The sequence below is a fragment of the Vulpes lagopus genome, chromosome 8 (assembly GCF_018345385.1).
Source record: "Vulpes lagopus strain Blue_001 chromosome 8, ASM1834538v1, whole genome shotgun sequence".
NCBI lineage: Eukaryota > Metazoa > Chordata > Mammalia > Carnivora > Canidae > Vulpes > Vulpes lagopus.
In genome coordinates this window covers 65,809,439-65,828,830 of record NC_054831.1, presented here as the reverse complement: position 1 = coordinate 65,828,830, position 19,392 = coordinate 65,809,439, and the positions used below count along the sequence as shown (strand labels likewise).

At 41.7% G+C, this 19,392-nt stretch overlaps 1 protein-coding gene across 3 annotated transcripts in view; it reads left to right on the top strand.

Annotated features, from left to right (window-relative positions):
* Positions 1-308: 308 nt before the first annotated feature.
* The window catches only part of PRTFDC1 (phosphoribosyl transferase domain containing 1), a 93,767-nt gene continuing 74,683 nt past the window's right edge, over positions 309-19,392 (top strand). For 2 of the 3 annotated variants that reach the window (XM_041768076.1, XM_041768075.1), the window contains exons 1-3: positions 344-524; positions 9,488-9,594; positions 15,306-15,489. In XM_041768076.1, coding sequence (XP_041624010.1) covers positions 477-524; positions 9,488-9,594; positions 15,306-15,489 — 339 coding nt within the window. In that variant the 5' untranslated portion in view covers positions 344-476. Of the gene's footprint in view, positions 525-9,487; positions 9,595-15,305; positions 15,490-19,392 lie in introns of all 3 variants that reach the window. The other variant, XM_041768077.1, reaches the window with a different exon arrangement.

Below are 19,392 nucleotides of genomic sequence, written 5' to 3'. Positions count from 1 at the left end.
GCCGCGGGGAGGGGGGCGGGGAGGGGGGCGGGGAGGGGGGGGCCCGGGGAGCCGCGGGGAGGGGGGCGGAGAGGGGGGGCCGCGGGGAGGGGGGCGGGGGGGGCCGCGGGGAGGGGGGCGGGGAGGGGGGCCGCGGGGAGGGGGGCGGAGAGGGGTGGCCGCGGGGAGGGGGGCGGGGAGGGGGGCGGGGAGGGGGGCGGGGAGGGGGGCCCGGGGGGGGCCGCGGGGAGGGGGGCGGGGAGGGGGGGCCCGGGGAGCCGCGGGGAGGGGGGCGGAGAGGGGGGGCCGCGGGGGGGGGGGCGGGGAGGGGGGCCCGGGGGGGGGCCGCGGGGAGGGGGGCGGGGAGGGGGGGCCCGGGGAGCCGCGGGGAGGGGGCCGGGAGCCAGGCCTGGGGTCGGCGGCGCGCGGGCCCCGGCACCATCCCCCTCCAGCTCCCTCCCGCGCCCGCTTCCCTTCCCGCTTTCCCCGGGAGCAACATGGCCGGGAGCAGCGAGGAGGCGCCAGACTACGGGCGCGGCGTCGTGGTAAATGCGAGCTCCGGGTTTCGGGGCTGAGTCGGGCGCCCCCGCTCTCTCCCCTCCCCTCCCCTCCCCTCCCTCCTCGGCACCCTCCTTTTAGATTAAATGCCTGAAATGCACTCGCGGGCCGCTGCTTTGCCCCCGTCCCCGCGCGGACGGCTTCCGCGCTCCCCTCCCCGCGACCCCCGACAGCCGTCGCCCCGCGTGCCCAGGGCCCCCCGTCCCGCCCCCCGACCCGGGCCTCGGGGACCCCCGCGCTCAGGCTGCGCGCGCCGGCTCCGCTCCCCGGGCGACTCCCCGCGCGCCCCTCTGCGGGCCTCCCCCACCCCCACCCCCCCGGGCTTCCTCCTGACCCCTCCAGCGCCGGCCTCAAGTTTTGTTTCCCAAAAGGATGCTGAGGGCTCTTGAGGCCGGCTAGGAAAGAAAGTGGCTCCCATGGCCGGAGCTGGAGCTTTGAAACCTGGGCTGGGGCTCCGGGGTCTTGGCATGAGCCCCAGAGCCTCTGGAGCGTCCGTATCCTTGTCAGCAAAAGGGAGACACAGCGGGCTTGACCCGATGAGCGAGCGAACTGGAGAGCCTGTATGTGAGGTGCCCATGTAGTAGCGTGTCTGGATGGGAGGATGTGGGACGATGGATCCCCAGACCAGAGCCTCTTTATCCCTGGGAGCCCCTCAGAGTCAGCCAGAGGGTACCCATCTGTCAGTGTCCAGGAATCAAATCCGATCTTGCCCTGTGGCCACAGGCCTCAGCTCCGGGCTCCTGTCCAGAATAGTTTGTGTAGAAGGTGGTGGTTATTAACAGAGGTGAGGGTGGAGAGTGGGGCGAACTTGCTGCATTAACAATCCTTTTTATCAGAGATCTGTGGTATTCACTAATAAACTAATTATGTGCATGGATTGCTGGAGTAAGGAGCTTGGGGAAGGAAACACTGCACCCGCAGACAGAAGGAGTCAGGTTGAAAGGTGTTGCTCAGTTCGTAATTTATCAGCAGGACCTTTTCATCGTAAAGGACCAAGAATTCATTTATTTATTCATTCCACACCTGTTGTCAGTCCTGCGGGGTTCCAGGTGGTGTTCTGGGCTCTGTGGATCCAACAGGGACCCGGATAAAGCTCTGTCTTCATCGGGCTTACATTCTAGAAAAAGGGACATAGGCAAGCAAAGAAGAAGATTTCACATAGTGACCTGTGCAAGGAAAAGAAAAGGGGGAATGAGATATGGAGTGATTGAAAGAGGGCTGGGGAGCACTGCTTGTGCTCAGGTGGTCAGGATGTCCTCTTGACAGTGATATTTGAGCCCTGACCTGAAGGGCGAGTAGGAGGTAACCATGTGAAGAAGAGAAACTGGGCATACCGATTGCAAAGAAATCATTGTATCCTGAGAAGAAATCCTCACACCCAATTTATGCTTTAAAAAAAAAAAAATCACTCCAGTTGCAATGGAGAGAACAGTCAGGCCCAAGGGGGTGTGTGTGGGGTTGGGGGGAGGGATGAAAATATACAAAGGGAAATAAGTTTAATTCTAGGCAAACTGAGTCTGCAAGGTGCACAGGTCAAGATGCACTCACTGTAGGCAATTTGAAATTCATATTTGCAATTGAGGAGGGTGATTGGATAGACTTGGAAATCTTCAGAAAATAGACAAATATTTGATGCTTGGTATGGATAGGGATACCCATAAAAATGAGGGGAAAACTATAAGTTTATGGATAGAAACCTGGAAATCCCCAAATGTAAGAGGCAGCGTGTCCAGCAGAATCCCAATAAAGAGACCAATATTGAAGAGCCAAGTCGGAGAGGACAGACAGGGTGGTAGGTGTCTAGGGAACAGGGTTTTGTGGAGAGGTGAGAGGGGCCATTAAAAGTGTCAGATGCTCCAGAAAGAGCAAGCAGGGCTAAGGTGGGAAAAGAGTCCATTGTATTCAACAATCTCAAAACCATTAGCAGTGAGAATCATTCAAACAATCATCCCATCAGTAGAATGGCTACAATATAGGCTATCCTTTAATTAGATACACCCTTAGAAAGGAATTAGGTAAATTGATATGACTAATAAGATAGGCAGATCGTTAAAGTCTAAAAAGCAACTGATGGAACAGTACAAATAGCCCAACCTATTAGTGTCAGAAGCTCTCTGGGAAGCAAGGTAATTTTGTGAGAAAGATGGTGTGAAGCAGCGTGAGGACCTCATGAGAGGATGGAAATAATGTGTCATGGGGAGAGCCCCTGCGTTTTTGCTCTCCAGTAGAGCTGGGCATAATTAGATGAATTCAAATTGGATGCAGGTTGGGAAGGCAGATTCAGAGTGAGTTCGAAGCCCATGGCATCTAGGGTAGAGAGGAAAGGCGGAGCTCAGAAAGGAAGCTTTCCAGGGAAAATAGCCCTCCAGGATGGTTGCAAAAAACAAAAGGGAAGATCTGGTACCGGTGAAAAAGGGGGCAGGTAGTGATAGCGAGCATGTATTGAGCACTTACTGTGTGTTTTTGCTGTGTTATTCATTTACTCCTTGCAAATCTGTGAGGTAGGAGGAATAGAATGATCTCCATTTTACAGAGGAGGAAACAGACCCTTAATGATTAAGAAAGTCACCAAGGTCACATAACTAGCAAATGACAGAAGCAGGATTGAAGTCACTCACTGTGCTATGTAGGAAGCTGTGATTGCAGGGAAGTACTTCCAAGATGAGATTGCTCTGGAAGATTGGATGTGGCATATAAAGATGAGGCCGTTTGGGTTAAGGCAGGTGAAGGATGTAGTGGCTAGTAGGATGTAGTGGCTAGTAGGATGATGATGGAGACAGGTTTGGGGGCTGTTCAGAAATGAGGTGCAGAAGAAAATTCTGAGTTGGTAGAAACTATATGATGTAGATGGCAGGGAGGGCATAGAGCCAATGACTTAAGCATGAAACAAGAAGCATGGTTTGTGCAAGAAAAGGGAATATTAAGAGTTAAGATGACTCTTGCCTACAGATGGCTTTCCATTGAATGGAGGACGTAGGACATTAGTAGATTATTAACAATGAGCAGTAGCAAATGTTAATTGCCAAATAGAGTTGTAGACCCTGAGTTCAGAAACTTTGCTCAAGATTGACTGGTTATTTGATCTGGAGCCAGTAAGGTCACCAGCCCATGGCTGGTACATCTTTTTTACTTCTCAGGAAGAGATAAAGATCTCTACTAATATGGCCTTTTTGGATCAGGTTCTTAGCTATGTTTTATTTCTATTTCTATGTTTTATTTTCTCTTGAAGCATTATCAAGAGAATCACAGTTAGTACCTGCCCAGTGAGTTTGGAAGGCATAAGGAGGAGAGAAAAATCTAAAATGATTGTGTTTCTATTATGGGTGCTCCCCGCCCCCCAGTATTGTGGCATTATTGGAGATAAGTAATGAGATAACCATCTAAAACACAACTTTACTAGGTTGGGTGCCGAACCCACCACAGAAGAGAAGGGCACGTGTGATACAAGGTGTCATTTGGTCTGGCGAGTCCCCTTCATTCTTCTGGTAGCAGAATCTGGACCCCCTCTTTTTAGGGAGCCGCTTCTACACATTGTCTCCACGTGTGGTTTGAGGCACCCATCAGAGTGCACCTCGTTGGCCTGGGCCAGTCAATGTTCGATGTTTGTGTGTGGGGTTCCTGGAAGCTGCTGAGGGATGAGACTCCTTTTCTCTCTGACAGCTGAGGGGTAGATGTGAGCCTGAAAATTGGCACCAACCAGGCTCCCAGTCTGAAGGAGAGAGTGGGGCCCAGGGTGTGGGGCTCAGAGGCAGAGAGGAGTAGGGATGTGTTTTTTCATGTGTTTTCAAATTGTTTTTCTCCCTAGGGGAAAAAAACTGGAAAATGGTGCAAGAAACATGCTAAGCCAAAAAATATTTTTAATGACTTCTAAAGAAGGTTTTCAGTATATCTTCAAATAAGAAAAAAAGAGAAGCCAAATGAGTTCTGGGGTTTGAATTTTGTATAAAATGGCTCAGTTGATGTGTTTGTCACTTCCCTAGCCTAGCCATGTTTTGTGTTTTTGAACAGAGAAAGTATTGTTCTGGCTAAACTTAGAGCATATTATCTGTGATGCTGAAACTATTTAAAGATTTCTTGTTTTGATTTTTTAAAAAGCCAATGAATAACATAATTATCTACAGTTCATAGCAGCCTCTATTCCTTCAGATTTAGGACTTATTTGCAATGCAATTTTCATGTGCCATTAAGAATTATGAGGAGTAAACCAGTAGTTGCTGTCTTTTTTTTTTTTTTAACGGCATATTCTTTTTTTTTTTCTATCATGGTGAGTGTACAGTTTAATGCCCATCACCTATCTCACCCATTCCTTCCACCCATCTCCCATCTGGTGACCATCAGTTTGTTCTCCATAAGCAAAGCCTGTTTCTTGATTTGCCTCTTACTCCCTTTTTTTCTTCCTTTGCATGTTTGTTTTGTTTCTTAAATCCCACGTATGAGTGAGGTCATATGGTATCTGTCTTTCTCTGACTTATTTCGTTTATCATAATACTCTCTAGCTCCATCGGTGTTGTTGCAGACAGCAAGATTTCATTCTTTCTTTATGGTTGACTAATATTCCCTTGACTATATACCACACCTTTATCTATTCATCTATCGATGGACATTTGGGTTGCTCCATAGTTTGGCTATTGTAGATATAAACATCAGGGTGCATGTATTCCTTTCAAGTAGTGTTTTTGTATTTTTTTAGGTAAATACCTAGTAGTGTGATTCCAGGTTCATAGGGTAGTTCTATTTTTAATATTTTGAGGAAACTGCACCCTGTTTTGCACGGTGGCTGCCCCAGTTTGCATTCCCACCAACAGTGCACGAGGGTTCCTTTTCTTCACATCCTCACCTGTTGTTTGTAAACCAGTAGTTTCTTTACCTCTAATTGTCTTTTATCTCAACAAGGAAAACTCATGATTTCAGACTAATTGGAAAAGTCCAGTTTTAATTATAAAATAGTTTTAGACAAATACTCTTCTTCTATTTTTAAATGTGTAACTTTTACTAAGGTAACATGACATTGACAAAAAGGTTTGAGGTTCTTCTGTAAATCAAGACCTTTAATTTGCAAGTTAACTAGTGATGTTTTAGCACATCTAGATGGTTAGCAGTTACTATGTAGGTACTATAGATTAAATAATGATATAAGAATTTTATTTCCATTATACATCTTATTGAATCCTCGCAATAGCCACGTGAGGCAGGCACTGACTCCATTTTATAGATGAACACACCAAGGCACAGAGAGATAAAACCCTAAGTTAATTCCCAAGCTATAAACCCCCCACTTCACATGTGCTGGACTTCTAAGTCCATGTGCTTGACCACTACTCCATGCCACCTCTGACTACAGGTTACCATGATGACACTTAAAAATAGGTTGGTTTTGTCATTTGTTTATCATTCTTTTCTTCTTTTTGACATCAGTTATTAGGCACTGATTATATACCAGGAAATGTCCTAGAAACTCTAAATAAATTCTCTCTCTCTCTCTCTCTCTCTCATTTTGTTTGCTTATTTTAAACAATAGATGCGTATTTCTCATAGTTCTGGAAGGTGCAAGTCCAAGATCAATGTGCTGGCTGATTTCATTCCTGATTAGGACCCTTGCTGGCTTATAGATAGCTGCCTTATTCTTCCCATTGTGTCCTCACATGGTAGAGAGACACAGACAGAGACAGAGAGAGTAGGGCGGGAGCAAAGGAGGAGGAAGAAAAAAAAGAGAGCATGCAGGAGAAATTGCTGGTTTTCTTATAAGAGCACTAATTCCATCATGCGGGCTCCACTTTCATGACCTTATTACTTCCTAAAGGCCTCACCTCTTAAGGTCACCACAGTGGGAGGTTAGGGCTTCATCATATGAATTTTAGGTGGGGGGAGTGCAATTCAGTCCATAATACTGGAGAGGCAGCTGCTTTGTAGCAGATCCTCAAATGGGGTTGCTCCTGCCTGGTTTGGAGACTCTGTTCTTTCTTAATCTTCACACCAACCCTGTCCGTAGGTTTTATTGTGTCTTATTTAAAGGAAGGGGAAACTGAGTCTCAGGCAAGATGAGTACTTTCCCTAGCATCACAGCCAGTATGTGTCGGAGCTGAGCTCTAGAACACCGAGAAGAATGTAGGCTCTGAGATGCAGCAGGGGGCAGGGGGCAGTAAAGGATTTGCATGGTAGGAAGAATGGGCTCAGAAGACCACTAGTTAATGATGCCGCCACCTGGAAGGGCTCCAGGAAGTGGAGTGGGTAGTGTGTGTGGTCTGGAAGGAGAGCCAGAAAATGCTATGCACTTGAATGGTCTCCCTAGGGCCTCATGCCCATTGGGGTTCTTGTCTGGCCTTTACCGTGGCCTGCCAGAGGATCTTCTGGAGGCTCTGCACGTACAGCTGGTGTTCAGGCTCTGACAAGGAACTGTGGTGTTGATGGTTAAGGGCCCAGGGAGTTCTCAGGGCTAGGAAACAGAGTTGCTCTGTGCAAATTCAATCATTGCACACAGCCAATTTGCTGATAGAGGCAGAGCAAATGTGGTACTTTTCAGATATGCAGATGACATACACCATTTGGCTAACAATCTGCCCGTGGTAGACATGAATTTCCAGAGCCTTGGGCAGTGGTGATCTTTATGCAAGGAGACAAATCAAGGCAAATCAGTTTGGGTGGGAGCTCAGGTAGTATTAAGTAGTCTTCGGATGGAGAATTGTGAACATTTTTAAGCACTTCCTGTATTCTAGATCAGTGTTCTAGGCACTGGGGTTTCAACAATGACTCAGACACGGTCTCTGTCAGAAGGCATTGACATTCTAGTGGGAGGAGACAAGACAAAACACACAGATGTATATGCGTCACATCCAGTGGAAATGTGCTGTGAAGAAAAATAAAGCTGGGGAAAAGAGATTCAGAGATGAGTAGGAAGGAAGAGGGTGCTATTTTATATGAGTGATCAGGTAAGTCCTCTTCATGGAGGGGAGATTTAAATGGAGACTTGAAGGAAGTGAACTGTAAGCCATGTAGAAATCTGGGGGAAGAGTATTGTAGGCAAGAGAAAGAGCAGGTGCAAAGCTCTTGAGGCAGGAACATGCCTGGCATATTGAAGGATCAGGATCAGCAAGAAGAACGTAGCTGAAGCAGAATGAAGGAGGAAGAGAATGCCTACAGATGACAAGTCGAGAGAGTTAGCCCCTGTGGGCCATGATAAAGACTCTGGATTGTACTCAGAGAGAAATGGGAAGCCCCCCCAAAGAAGATAAGCAGAAGATGGCAGCAATCCAGCTGCCATGTTAGAATGGGGCGGGGGTGTCAGGGTGGAAGCAGGGAGGCATGTCTGATAACCATGGCGGTGGTTCCTGGAGAAATGGTGGCATGGACTGGGAGGTAACAGTTGGGATGCTGAGTGGGAGTCCTGTTAAATTTTAAAGGAATTGATGATAGGATTTGCTAATGGGTTACATGAGGGAATGAAAGAAGGAAGTCAACAGCAACTCCAACATTTCAATCTGACCAAGTAGAAAAATATGTTGTCCTTTGCTGAGATAGGAAGGAGATACATTTGGAAGAAAATGCTCTGAATTTGGTTTGGCTGGCATTCCAGAACCCAGAACTGCGATGGGTGTGGGTGGAGGCTGGACTAAGGATTTGAGTCCTGGTTGAGGAGAAAGGTGGAAAGCTGGAGGACATGCCAGAATGAAAGGAAGTACGAATGGGTTCTATAGCAGACAAGATTGAGTGAGCTGGAAGAGGCAAGAGTCGTCTCAAGGAGGCTGAAAGGGAGCCTTTAAAAAGACAGAGAGCTATGAGGACCTCATCTATGAGGAGTTTCAGAGAGAAGATCAGAGAGTATGAGCAGTGAGCAAGGCCTCCAGAAATAAGTGGGGCCTGTGACCTGAGCTTCTGCGGATTCCACTGGAGATACAGAGGGAGAGGATGCAGAAGCAAGACAGACAATGAACAGAAGACAGAAGACAGAGCTGGGAAGGGTCACCACTTGACCAAAGACCAGTCTGAGGATGGGAAGATGATGGTGTAGGGAAATGGGCTGGAGATTCAGGATAGCTCTGCATTATAAAAGCTTCATGCTGAATAGAGGAGTCTGATGGAAGGGTGCAGGGGTCATCAAAGATCAGGAATCTGCAATACAGCTCTGCAATGAGTTGAGTGCTAACACTTCCCTGTTGTATCCTCTCTCGGTGATCTGAAAGTAAAAGGAACTCGCTCTTCACCTTCATTTTCTCTCCCACATTTTTCCTGTTCTAACCATAAAAGTTGCACATCTAGTGCTAAGAAAGAGGAAGACTGACTAGTATTGTATTCACTGCATGAACAGGCTGATTTTCTGTAACAATTTTTCCCGATGGGACTTGACTGAAGTTCCCACCATGTTTGAAGTATTTATTGTAATGAGTAGGCCACTCAGAAGTTTGTGTCTATATTAATCCCAAGACATATTTACTGTAACAGGTAATCTTTCCCAGACATATGAGGCATTTACAATGTATAAAAATGTAATAGTATATGTATTAATATTTATAATAATTTATGATGATACTGTCCATATTAATATACTTATGAACATAGTGTTACTTATATTCATGATACTATATCATTTATTTTTTTGATACTATATCATTTAGATATAAATGATATATTCACAAAAACACACTCTTACAAACAATACTATCAGTTTAGCTATAAGACATCAGGTTGATATTTCACTGTATGATGCCAAAAGTTAGGATTGCAAACTCTGTTCATTTCAGTACTAGATTCTTTGTCAGCTTTCATGAAACAAATTACTTTCTCCCACTGAGCTTTCAATAGATTGACGGAATGTAATCTAATGTATTGATTGTCAGACCTTTTCTCTGTTTTTAATGCTATTCCTTTTTTCCAAATGATATACATTTTGTTTATTTACATTTTCCAAATAAATTTCCCATGAAAAATATTTTGACCAAAGTAATTTGATTTACAGATTATGGACAGTTGGCCAGGATATGACTTGGATTTATTCACATACCCACAGCACTATTATGGAGATCTGGATTATGTCCTCATACCTCATGGCATCATTGTGGACAGGTGAGTGTTATTTCTTATGTCAGTCTTGGTCCTGTGCTGTCTGGCCCCCTCTTGTGCAAATCATACAGTACACTTTATGACCCTATTCCTGAGTCTGCCATATAGAAGTAGACAGAACTTTTTTTAAGGCAGAGAATTTGGAATAAAATGAATTGATGCTTTAACTGAACTATTTACCTGGACATTTGTCCCAGAGAAATGGTAAGAAAAAAAAAAATATATATATATATATATTTGTCTACTGGACAAAATTTGTCTACTGGATATATATATATATATATATATATATATATATCAGCCTCAAAATAACAATGTCCTGTACATACTGATAAAAATAGGATTTGGGAAAGCATTGCTCTTTACCCGAGAATGTCTGTCTTAAATTATTCACAGACTCTTGAGTTAACTAGGGATAATTAACAGGTGAACTTTGCCTTCATGGGACACACCCCTGAAGCCCTGACTTTTCCTGAAATTTGGCATATATCTTGGATCAAGCAATGTATCATAGATTGGCCAGTCTGTGCACAATTATGGTTTCCAGGCAGTGGTAATGTTTTGGGAATAGGCATATTTTCAGCTTAAAAATATCTGCACAGAACTATTTCTAGAATACTATTTCTAGTTCTTTCTGACCCATCTATATAGATATCCTTTAGCTCTTGTCTGGCCAACTGGCTTTGTAAAAGACAACATTTTCTCCTGTTCTAAGTCACTAAGTCACCATTTGTTTCTTGGTTTTCAGAGAGCATCCTCCACTTGAGTCCACTTAAAGCATCAGGATTTCAAGGTCATACCCCTTTCACAAAACTGCCTAATGCCCAGACTCTTATCATTCCATGTACCTCTGTTTTCTTGTACAAATATCAACTACTTAAGCTTCACGTTTACATGGAAAGCAAGCCTCACAGTGCACTCCCAGGAACATAGAGATTCTTTAAACACCCAGAAATGGGGGTGAAAGAAGCAATGGGAAGTAGGAGCAAATCAAAACTTTGGACTCCGCATGCTTTCCTTTTTCTTAAACTGTAATACTTTTGCCTCCATTTAAAAAAAAATCTATTATATTCTTCTGAGTTAATATTTAACTTATGAAATAAGTCCTTAGCCAAAGTAAAGTTTGAAAAACATTAGACAGTCCGTATTCCCAGGATATTATCTTTCCATTAATTCCTGTCTATAGCAAAAGGAAATGTCATTCTTTTGCTCTAAAATTTGTCTACTGGATAATACTTGGATATTGCACGTTCTCTCAGACTATTATATTTTATCAAAATACAGCCTGGCTTGGAGTTTCTCATGGCCTACAGTGGCTTTCTGTGGAATATAAGTCCCAATCCTCAAAGGGAACAAAATGTTCTGTGATCAAATAAACTTGGGAAATTTCACATCTCCCAAATGGTCAAATCTCCCTGTTAGCAATTCATATTAAAAATAAGGAAATTCCTGCAAAAAAAAAAAAAAAAAAGGAAAGAAACCTGCTTGACTTTAACAATTAAACCAACTTTTGTTGTGTAGTGGAGTCGTCGTATTCAGTTCACATCTTAATAATTCAGACATACTTTTCCCTTAACACTGTTTTGGGAATCCCCCAGTTTAAGCAAATTCCTGCTTTTTTTCACCTGAATTTTATGACTTATTTAAATGCATCCTGATCTAGTACATGATTGGGTCCTGCTAGGGCTCCTCAAAGTCAGTTCCCAGTACAGGAGACTTAACCAGTGATTTGTTAAAATATGTATTTTTTTAATGATTTTATTTTATTTATTCATGAGAGAGAGAGTGGGGACGCTGGGGGAGAAGCAGAGGGAGAGAGACAAGCAAGCCAGTGCTGAGCACAGAGCCCTACACTGGACTTGATCCCATAACCTTGAGATCATGACCTGAGCTAAAAACCAAGAGTCAGACGCTCAACCCATTGAGCCACCAGGTGCCCAATAAAATGTGTATTCTTATGCTTTATGTCTGGAAATTCTGATTCAGTGGTCTGGGGTGGGCCCCAGGAATGAATTTAATTAAGTGTGTAATTTACATACTACAAAATTCACCCATTGCAGGTCAATGATTCAGTGATTTCTAGTAAATTTTTATGGTTGGGCAAGCACAACCATCATTTTATAGTATTTCTTTCATCCCCCAAAATTTGTTTACTGTCAATCCATGTTCCTCCTTGCAGCATCAGTCACTAGTCTGATTTCTTTCTATATAAATTTGTCTTTTCTAAACATTTCATATAGGTTAAATCCTACAATATCTAATTATTGATTTACCAATCAATGATTATTTGGATGTCTAGTTTTGAGTTACTATGAACAATGCATCCATGGACATTCACATATAAGTCTTTGTGTGAATGTATGTTTTCATTTTTCTGGGATAGATTTTTTGGAGCAGTATTCTGGATTTTATAGTTCAGTTTAAGAAAATGCCAATTATTTCCAAAGCAGCTGTACCATTTTATATTTCTACCAGCAAGGATGAGGATTCCAGTTTCTCCACACAGTTGTCAACATTTAGTGTTGTCTGTACTTTTCACTATAGCCATTCTAGTAGATATATAAAAGTATCTCATTGTGGTTTTAATTTGCATTTTCCTAATGATTAGTGTGCTTGTTAGCTATTTATGTTCTCTTTGAAGAGATGATTATTTAAGTCTTCTGCCATTTTTACTTTGGGTGGGTTGTCTTCTTATTGAATTGTTAGGGCTCTTTATATATTCTGGATACAAGTCCTTTACCAGATATGTGATTTTTTGAATACCCCACCTCCCATCTGTGGCTTGTCTTTTCATTTTCTTATTTATATGTTTTGAGAAGAATGTTATAAATGCTAGTTAGGTCCACTTGATTTATGGTACTATGTGATTCAACTATATCCTTAGTGGTTTACTGACTGCTGGATCTGTCAATTACTGATAGAGGGGTATAGAAGTCTCCAACTACAGTAGATGATTTATTTCTTGTTGTAGTTCTATCAGGTTCTTAACACTGTTGTTAGGTGCATGCACATTAAAGATTGTCATGTCTTCTTGGAAAATTGACTTCTTGACTATTATATAATACCCTCTTTATTCCAGATAATTTCATTGCTCTGAAATCTGCTTTGTCTGAAATCAATAAGCTACTCCTGCTTTCTTTTGATTGATATAAGTATGGTATGTCCTTCTCCATCCTTTTACTTTTAATCTATTAGTGCCTTTATATTTATAGACAATATATGTGAGAGTCTTTTTTTAATCTACTCTGACAGTCTGTCTTTTAATTGCTGTATTTAGATCATTCACATTTAAAGTGATTATTGATATAGTGGATTTAATACCTACCATATTTGTAATTATTTGCTGTTCATTGACCTTTTTCTTTGGTTTCGTTTTCTGGTTTTAGGGGTTTTTGTTGTTGTTGTTGTTGTTGTTGTTGTTGTTTGTCTTCCATTCTGTGGAATTTGTCTCCTCCACACTGTGTAGCCTCTGGTGATATGCAGTTTTCTTGTTTCTACTTGTAACCCTCACTTACTAGGACTTACCCTGTGTCAGAAGAGCTTAGTCTTCAGCCTAAGATTGGTTGGAGATTGTACTCAAACACCTCAGGCCAGTAATGCTTCTACTTTCTGCTGATGAATGTGTGTGGGCCTGACAAGCACATTCAGATTTCCAGCCTCTTTCAAGTCTTCCCTGGCTTTTATTGTTTCATTGTGCTTTCTTGTGTCTCCTCTGCACATACAGCCTCCATCATTCAGAAATGTATAGGCAACCTGAACCATGCTGGTCTCTGCTGGGCATGTGCATAGATTCTGGTCAATTTGGGATACATGAAGAGTTTATTATCTGTCCTTTTTCCCATGACTCTACCCTCCTGGAACTCCCTATTAAATCCTTGACTAGACTAGTCCCAACTAGACTAGCAATTAAACTAGATTATTTGCAACTTCACGATAATGGAGCCATTGGCTCTCCCTGTTTACAGGCTACCAAGATAGCCATACTAACCGACGATGCTCCCTATCAGGTGAGCTTCCTCTGGCAGTGGGCCACCTTCGTTGAACTATCTGGTTGAACAATGGAGCTGATGAAGGGCTCAGAGAGGTGGGAGCATTCTCTGGCAAGAATGCCAAATTTGTGCTGTTTCTACCCATTGTTCAATGTTTTCATGAATAAATGATTCACAGTTTGTTATGTGTCTCTGGTTAACTTCCAGAGTGCCGAAATGGTTGCTTTTGGCAGTTTTATCCAGCTTTATAATTACTTTTTTGTGGAAATGTGTTGACTGCCTCACTCCATTATGCTGAAAATGAATGTCCCTTTGTCTTGCATGCTGATGTACATTTTCTTGATGATCATATTTTGAGAAACATTGTCTGAAACCATGGTTGCTATTTAATATGTAAATGTATATATATGTATAACATATGTATGCATATACATACATAAGTTATATAACATAAAATATATTATGTAATATATTATTACATATATGTAATATATGTAGAACATACATGATATAATGCTTTACATATACATACATACATATATATATATACGGATCATTCAGTTAACATTTTTTTATAGATTTTATTTATTTATTTATTTATGAGGGACACAGAGAGAGACAGACAGACAGAGAGAGAGAGACAGAGACACAGGCAGAGGGAGAAGCAGGCTCCGTGCAGGAAGCCCGATGTGGGACTTGATTCCAGGACTCCAGGATCACGCCCTGAACCAAAGGCAGATGCTCAACTGCTAGGCCACCCAAGTGTCCTAAAAGGTTAACACATTTTAAATCTACTTCTATCTGAAGTGCCAGTAGGAATTTTTTTTTTAATTTTTATTTGTTTATGATAGTCACAGAGAGAGAGAGAGAGAGGCAGAGGCACAGGCAGAGGGAGAAGCAGGCTTCATGCACTGGGAGCCCGACGTGGGATTCGATCCCGGGTCTCCAGGATCGCGCCCTGGGCCAAAGGCAGGCGCTAAACTGCTGCGCCACCCAGGGATCCCAGGAATTTTTTTTTTTAATATGCAACCCTAGCTCCTGCCTCCATTCAAGGTTTTAATATTGTATGAATGCTTGGGCAATGGACTTACAAGACATGAAACAATTAGAAAAAACACAGTGACAGTTTCAAATCAGGCATTGGATACCAGCCCAAGGCTGCCTAACTCCAGGAAAGGATCATTCACATGGTGCTCCCTGGAAGTGATGCCTATTGGAATTGTGTTCTAGGCACTTTTCACATAGGTCATGTGCCATTTTTGTCAAACAGAAAACAGAGATTATTCTTTTGATAGTTACTATGGAGTTGACTTTTCTTCCAGTCTCCTCTAATGTCATAAGGTGGGTGAGTCATTTTCCCATGTCCTCTCTCTTTGCTATAAAGTGAGCAGATACCTTCATGGCATTGTTAACAACCAGGCTCTGTAGTGATAAAATAATAGCATTCATGATCTTTGACATCTATTTTACACCTTACTCATGCTTGTGACACAGAGGAGCAAAAATGTGCTATGGATGATGTGGTTATCAGAAATATGTTTCGAACACTCTCTCTTTGTCCAACCTTAACAAAGCTTCTTTATCTGTGGGCTTCTGTCTCCCAAGCTCTCCTCCACAATCCCCTACGTAATCTAATATGGGTAGTACATCATGCATTTTCTTTGAAAGGAAAAAAAATACTCAGAAGTACTTATGCTTTACTATATCTTTTAATTCCTCTTTCAGAATTGAACGGCTGGCAAAGGATATTCTGAAAGACATAGGATACTGTGACATTGTGATCCTGTGTGTGCTGAAAGGAGGTTACAAGTTCTGTGCAGATCTTGTGGAACACCTGAAGAACATCAGTCGAAATTCAGATAGATTTGTCTCTATGAAGGTTGATTTTATTAGACTGAAAAGTTACAGGGTAAGTTGTTAATTCCGTTTTCATTATCTAATGTTTAGAATAATGGATTTTCTAGAATAAAAAAATTGATAATATGATGAAAATGAAGAATGTCATTTTTTAAATTTGCAAGATACTTCAGCCTATAATTGAAATACTGCGGGAGCCCCTCTTTCTGTTATCACATATATGGAAAGATGCTTTGGGAATGATTCATATTTTCTTTTATGGTTTTAAAGTGAGTGGTTATTTCCTGGTGACTAACCTCACAATTGAGTGTGTTAACAATGAGTGTTAAGAAAGTCCGGTGAACACTGACCTGTTTCCGGTCTGGATGTCACCGTTGGCCCTTGAGACCCATAGGAAGGTGTCCAGCCCAGAGAGGACAGTATTAGTACTGAGATGGCTGTAGTCATGGCCTGAAAGTGTAAAAGGGAAGCCTGTAGGGACAATGAGTTACCATGTGCAGTGAGCCAAGATGAGAGAACCTCCAACAAAAGGCCCCTCCACCAATCTATACTGGGTTTTCTTAGACAGCACTGGATAGAACCCAGGGAGATTATCCTCCAAAGACATCATCCACTGGGTCCTTCCTCTTCTCTGAAGTTACCTTCTGTGATGCTTTTTGATTCAATATATAGTAAATCATCAAAACTAGCCTACTGTTCGGTGAGGAACTGTTGGAGTCAAAGCCATAAAAGTATTCTCTGATTAAACTAGCTTGACACATTTTAATTCATTGTTTAAATGGCTTTTCTACTGCAGTGTGACAAAGCCACCACAAACTTAGTTGCTTAATCCAACACACATTTATTACCTCAGTTTCTCTAGGTTAGACATCCGGGCCTTGGTTCTCTGCTCAAGAGTCTTCCCAGGCTGAAATCAAGATGTTAACCAGGGGTATGATCTCCTCTGAAGTTTGCAGATGAGTGACATTTCCACGATCACTTGTTGGCAGAAGATCATTTGTTATTGGCAGAATTCAGTCTCTACTTCCCTGGTGGAAACGCTTTCAGCATCTACAGGCTGCCCTCAGGCTTTGCCTCATGGTCCCCTCCACCAGGCAGTTCCTGGCACAGTGGAACCTTTCCATTTAGTGGTGCTCTGACCCCTCTTCTAATAGCTGACCTGGAGTGCCCAGTTGGCACAGTCAGTTAAGCGGCCAACTCGTGATTTCAGCTCGGGTCAAGATCTCAGGGTGGTGAGACTGAGCCCTGTGATGGGCTCCACACTCAGTACTGAGTCTGCTGTTGATTCTGTCTCTCTCCCTAATCATGGGAGTGCATTCCCACATTTACTAGTCTCACCCACACTCAAGTGGAGGAGATTAAACAGGGCGTGTCCACCAGGGACCAGATGGGCATGTGCCTTAGGGTTCCACCTACCACTCTCTGTGATTCAGTTGCTTCAGCTCTTGAGCAACTGGCAAATTATTTATCATTTCTTCAGACATTCTGTATTCTCCCAATGACTTCTAAGCTATTTTTTATAGACATGTGAACCTTAAATTGTTAGTTTCATCTTTTCTTGGAAACCTTTTCTTTAGGTTCCTTTCATCCTAGATTAAGTCGCTGAGCTTCTGTAGAAGATTTTTTTTTTTTCTCATTTGCTTGGCTCTGATCCTTATTGGATTTTCCCCTGGAAAACAGGTTTTTAAACTCTTTTAAAAATTAAAGTTAGATTTATTGAAGTATAATTTACATGGAAGAGAAATGATCTGTTTTAGTTTACAGTTCTGTAAGTTTTGACAATTGCATAGTCATGTAAATCACCACAATCAGTATATAGAACATCCCTCACCTTAAAAAATGCCCTTGTGTCCCTTTGTACTTTGTAGTCACCTCTTTCCTCAGCTCCTGGATAGCACTGATACATTTTCCGTCTCTAGAGCTTTGCTCTTCCCATAATGTCATAGAATGTAATCATACACCAGGTAACCTTAGTACATCTGTAAATCTTAACATAATTCATTTGAGATTCATCCATGTTGTTATGTATACCAGAAGGTTATTTCTTCTTATCGTCAAATACAATCTCATTATATGGAACTATCACAGTTTTAAAATCATATATTCAGGAGCCCTTGGGTGGTGCAGCTGGTTAAGCATTTAGCTCTTAATTTCAGGTTGTGATCTCAGGGTCGTGAGATTGAGCCCTGTGATGGACTCTGCTCTCAACATGGAGTCTGTTTATGATTTTTTTTTTTCTCTCTCTCTCTCCTTCTGCCCCTTCCCCTGCATTCATGGTCTCTCTCTCTCTCAAATAAATGAATAAATCTTTAATGAATAAATCTTTAATGAATAAATCTTTTATGAGCAAAGCTGCTATAAATATTCAGATAGGGGTTTTTGTGTGTACTTATATTGCATTTCTCTTGAGTAAACTTCTCTTGAAATTGCTAAGTCATATGGTGGGTGAGTGTGTACAAGAAATTACCAAACTGTTTTTTAGAGGAACTGAATAATTTTGCACCTCCACCAGCAGATGAGAGTTCCAGTTGCTCCCTATTTTCCACAGTACTTGGTATTGCTAGTTTTCCTTTTTTTCTTTTTTCTTTTCCTTTGTTTTACCCCTTCAAATAGGTGATAATAATCTCATTGCGGTTTTAATTTGCATTTCCCTAAGGAGTAATTATATTGAGCATACTTTCATTTGCTATTCATATTGGTTTTTTGTTGAAGTGTTTGTTCAATATCTTGCTCGTTTCAGTAATTTGGATCATATGTTTTCTTATTATTGAGTTTTGAGAGTTCCTTATATATTTTAGGCACAGATTCTTTATTAGGTATGTGTCTTGAGTGCATTTTCCAGCTAGTGAGTTGTTCTTTTATTTTCAGGAACAGTAATTCTTTTTTTCAAAGAGCATAATTTAAGCATTTTGATAAACTCCCAATTTATCCATTTTTTCTGTTATGAATCATGCTTCTTGTGTATCTAGGTAATCTTTGCCTTATTCAAGATCACAAAGATTTTTTTTCTGTTATTTTTTAAAGAATTTTGATAGTTTTGGGGTGCCTGGGTGGCTCAGTCATTTAAGTGTTCCCTTTGGCTCAGGTCATGATCCCAGGGTCCTGGAATTGAGTCCCATATTGGGCTCCCTGCTTGGCAGGGAACTGATTCTCCCTCTCCCTCTGCTACCGCCCCCTGCTTGTACTCTTTCTCTCTCTGTCAAATAAATAAAGAAAATCTTTTAAAAAAAGAAGTTTTATAGTTTTAATTTAAATCTAGGTCTATGATCCATGTTGTGTTAATTTGTTAATATGGCACTTTTTTTCTTTTTGCAAGTGAATATCTGATTGTTCTGGGATCATTTGGTGAAAAGACTATCCTTCCCCATTGTATTGTCTGCTCTTTCACTGAAATTCACTTGAGTATAAGTATGGGTCTATTTCTGAGACTACCTAGTTCTGTTCATTTATATGCTTATTCTTTGGTCAATACCACACTGTTCTGATTACTATGACAGTATAATCAGTCTGGAAGTCAGGTAGCATAAGTCTTCCAACTTTGTTCTTTTTCATAAGTGTTTTAGCTATTCTAGTTCTGTGCCTTTCCATGTAAATTTTAAAACCATGTTGTTAATTTCTACAAGACAACCTGTTAGAATTTTTATTGGGATTGTTTTGAATCTATAGATCCATTTGGGGAGAATTAACATCTTAACACTCTTTAGTCTTCCAATTCATGAACAGAATATATTTCTCAATTGTTTAGCTCTTATTTAATATTTAATATGTTTGTCTAGTTTTCAAGAGTCAGATCTTAGATATCTTTGGTTAGATTTATGCCTAAATATTTAAAATGTTTTGGGTCCTATTGTATTTGGTAAATTTTTCTTTGACATTCAATTTCCAATTGTTTACTGCTGGTATATAGATATACTACTAAAAACGAAAAGAAATACTACTGATTTTGTATATTGAA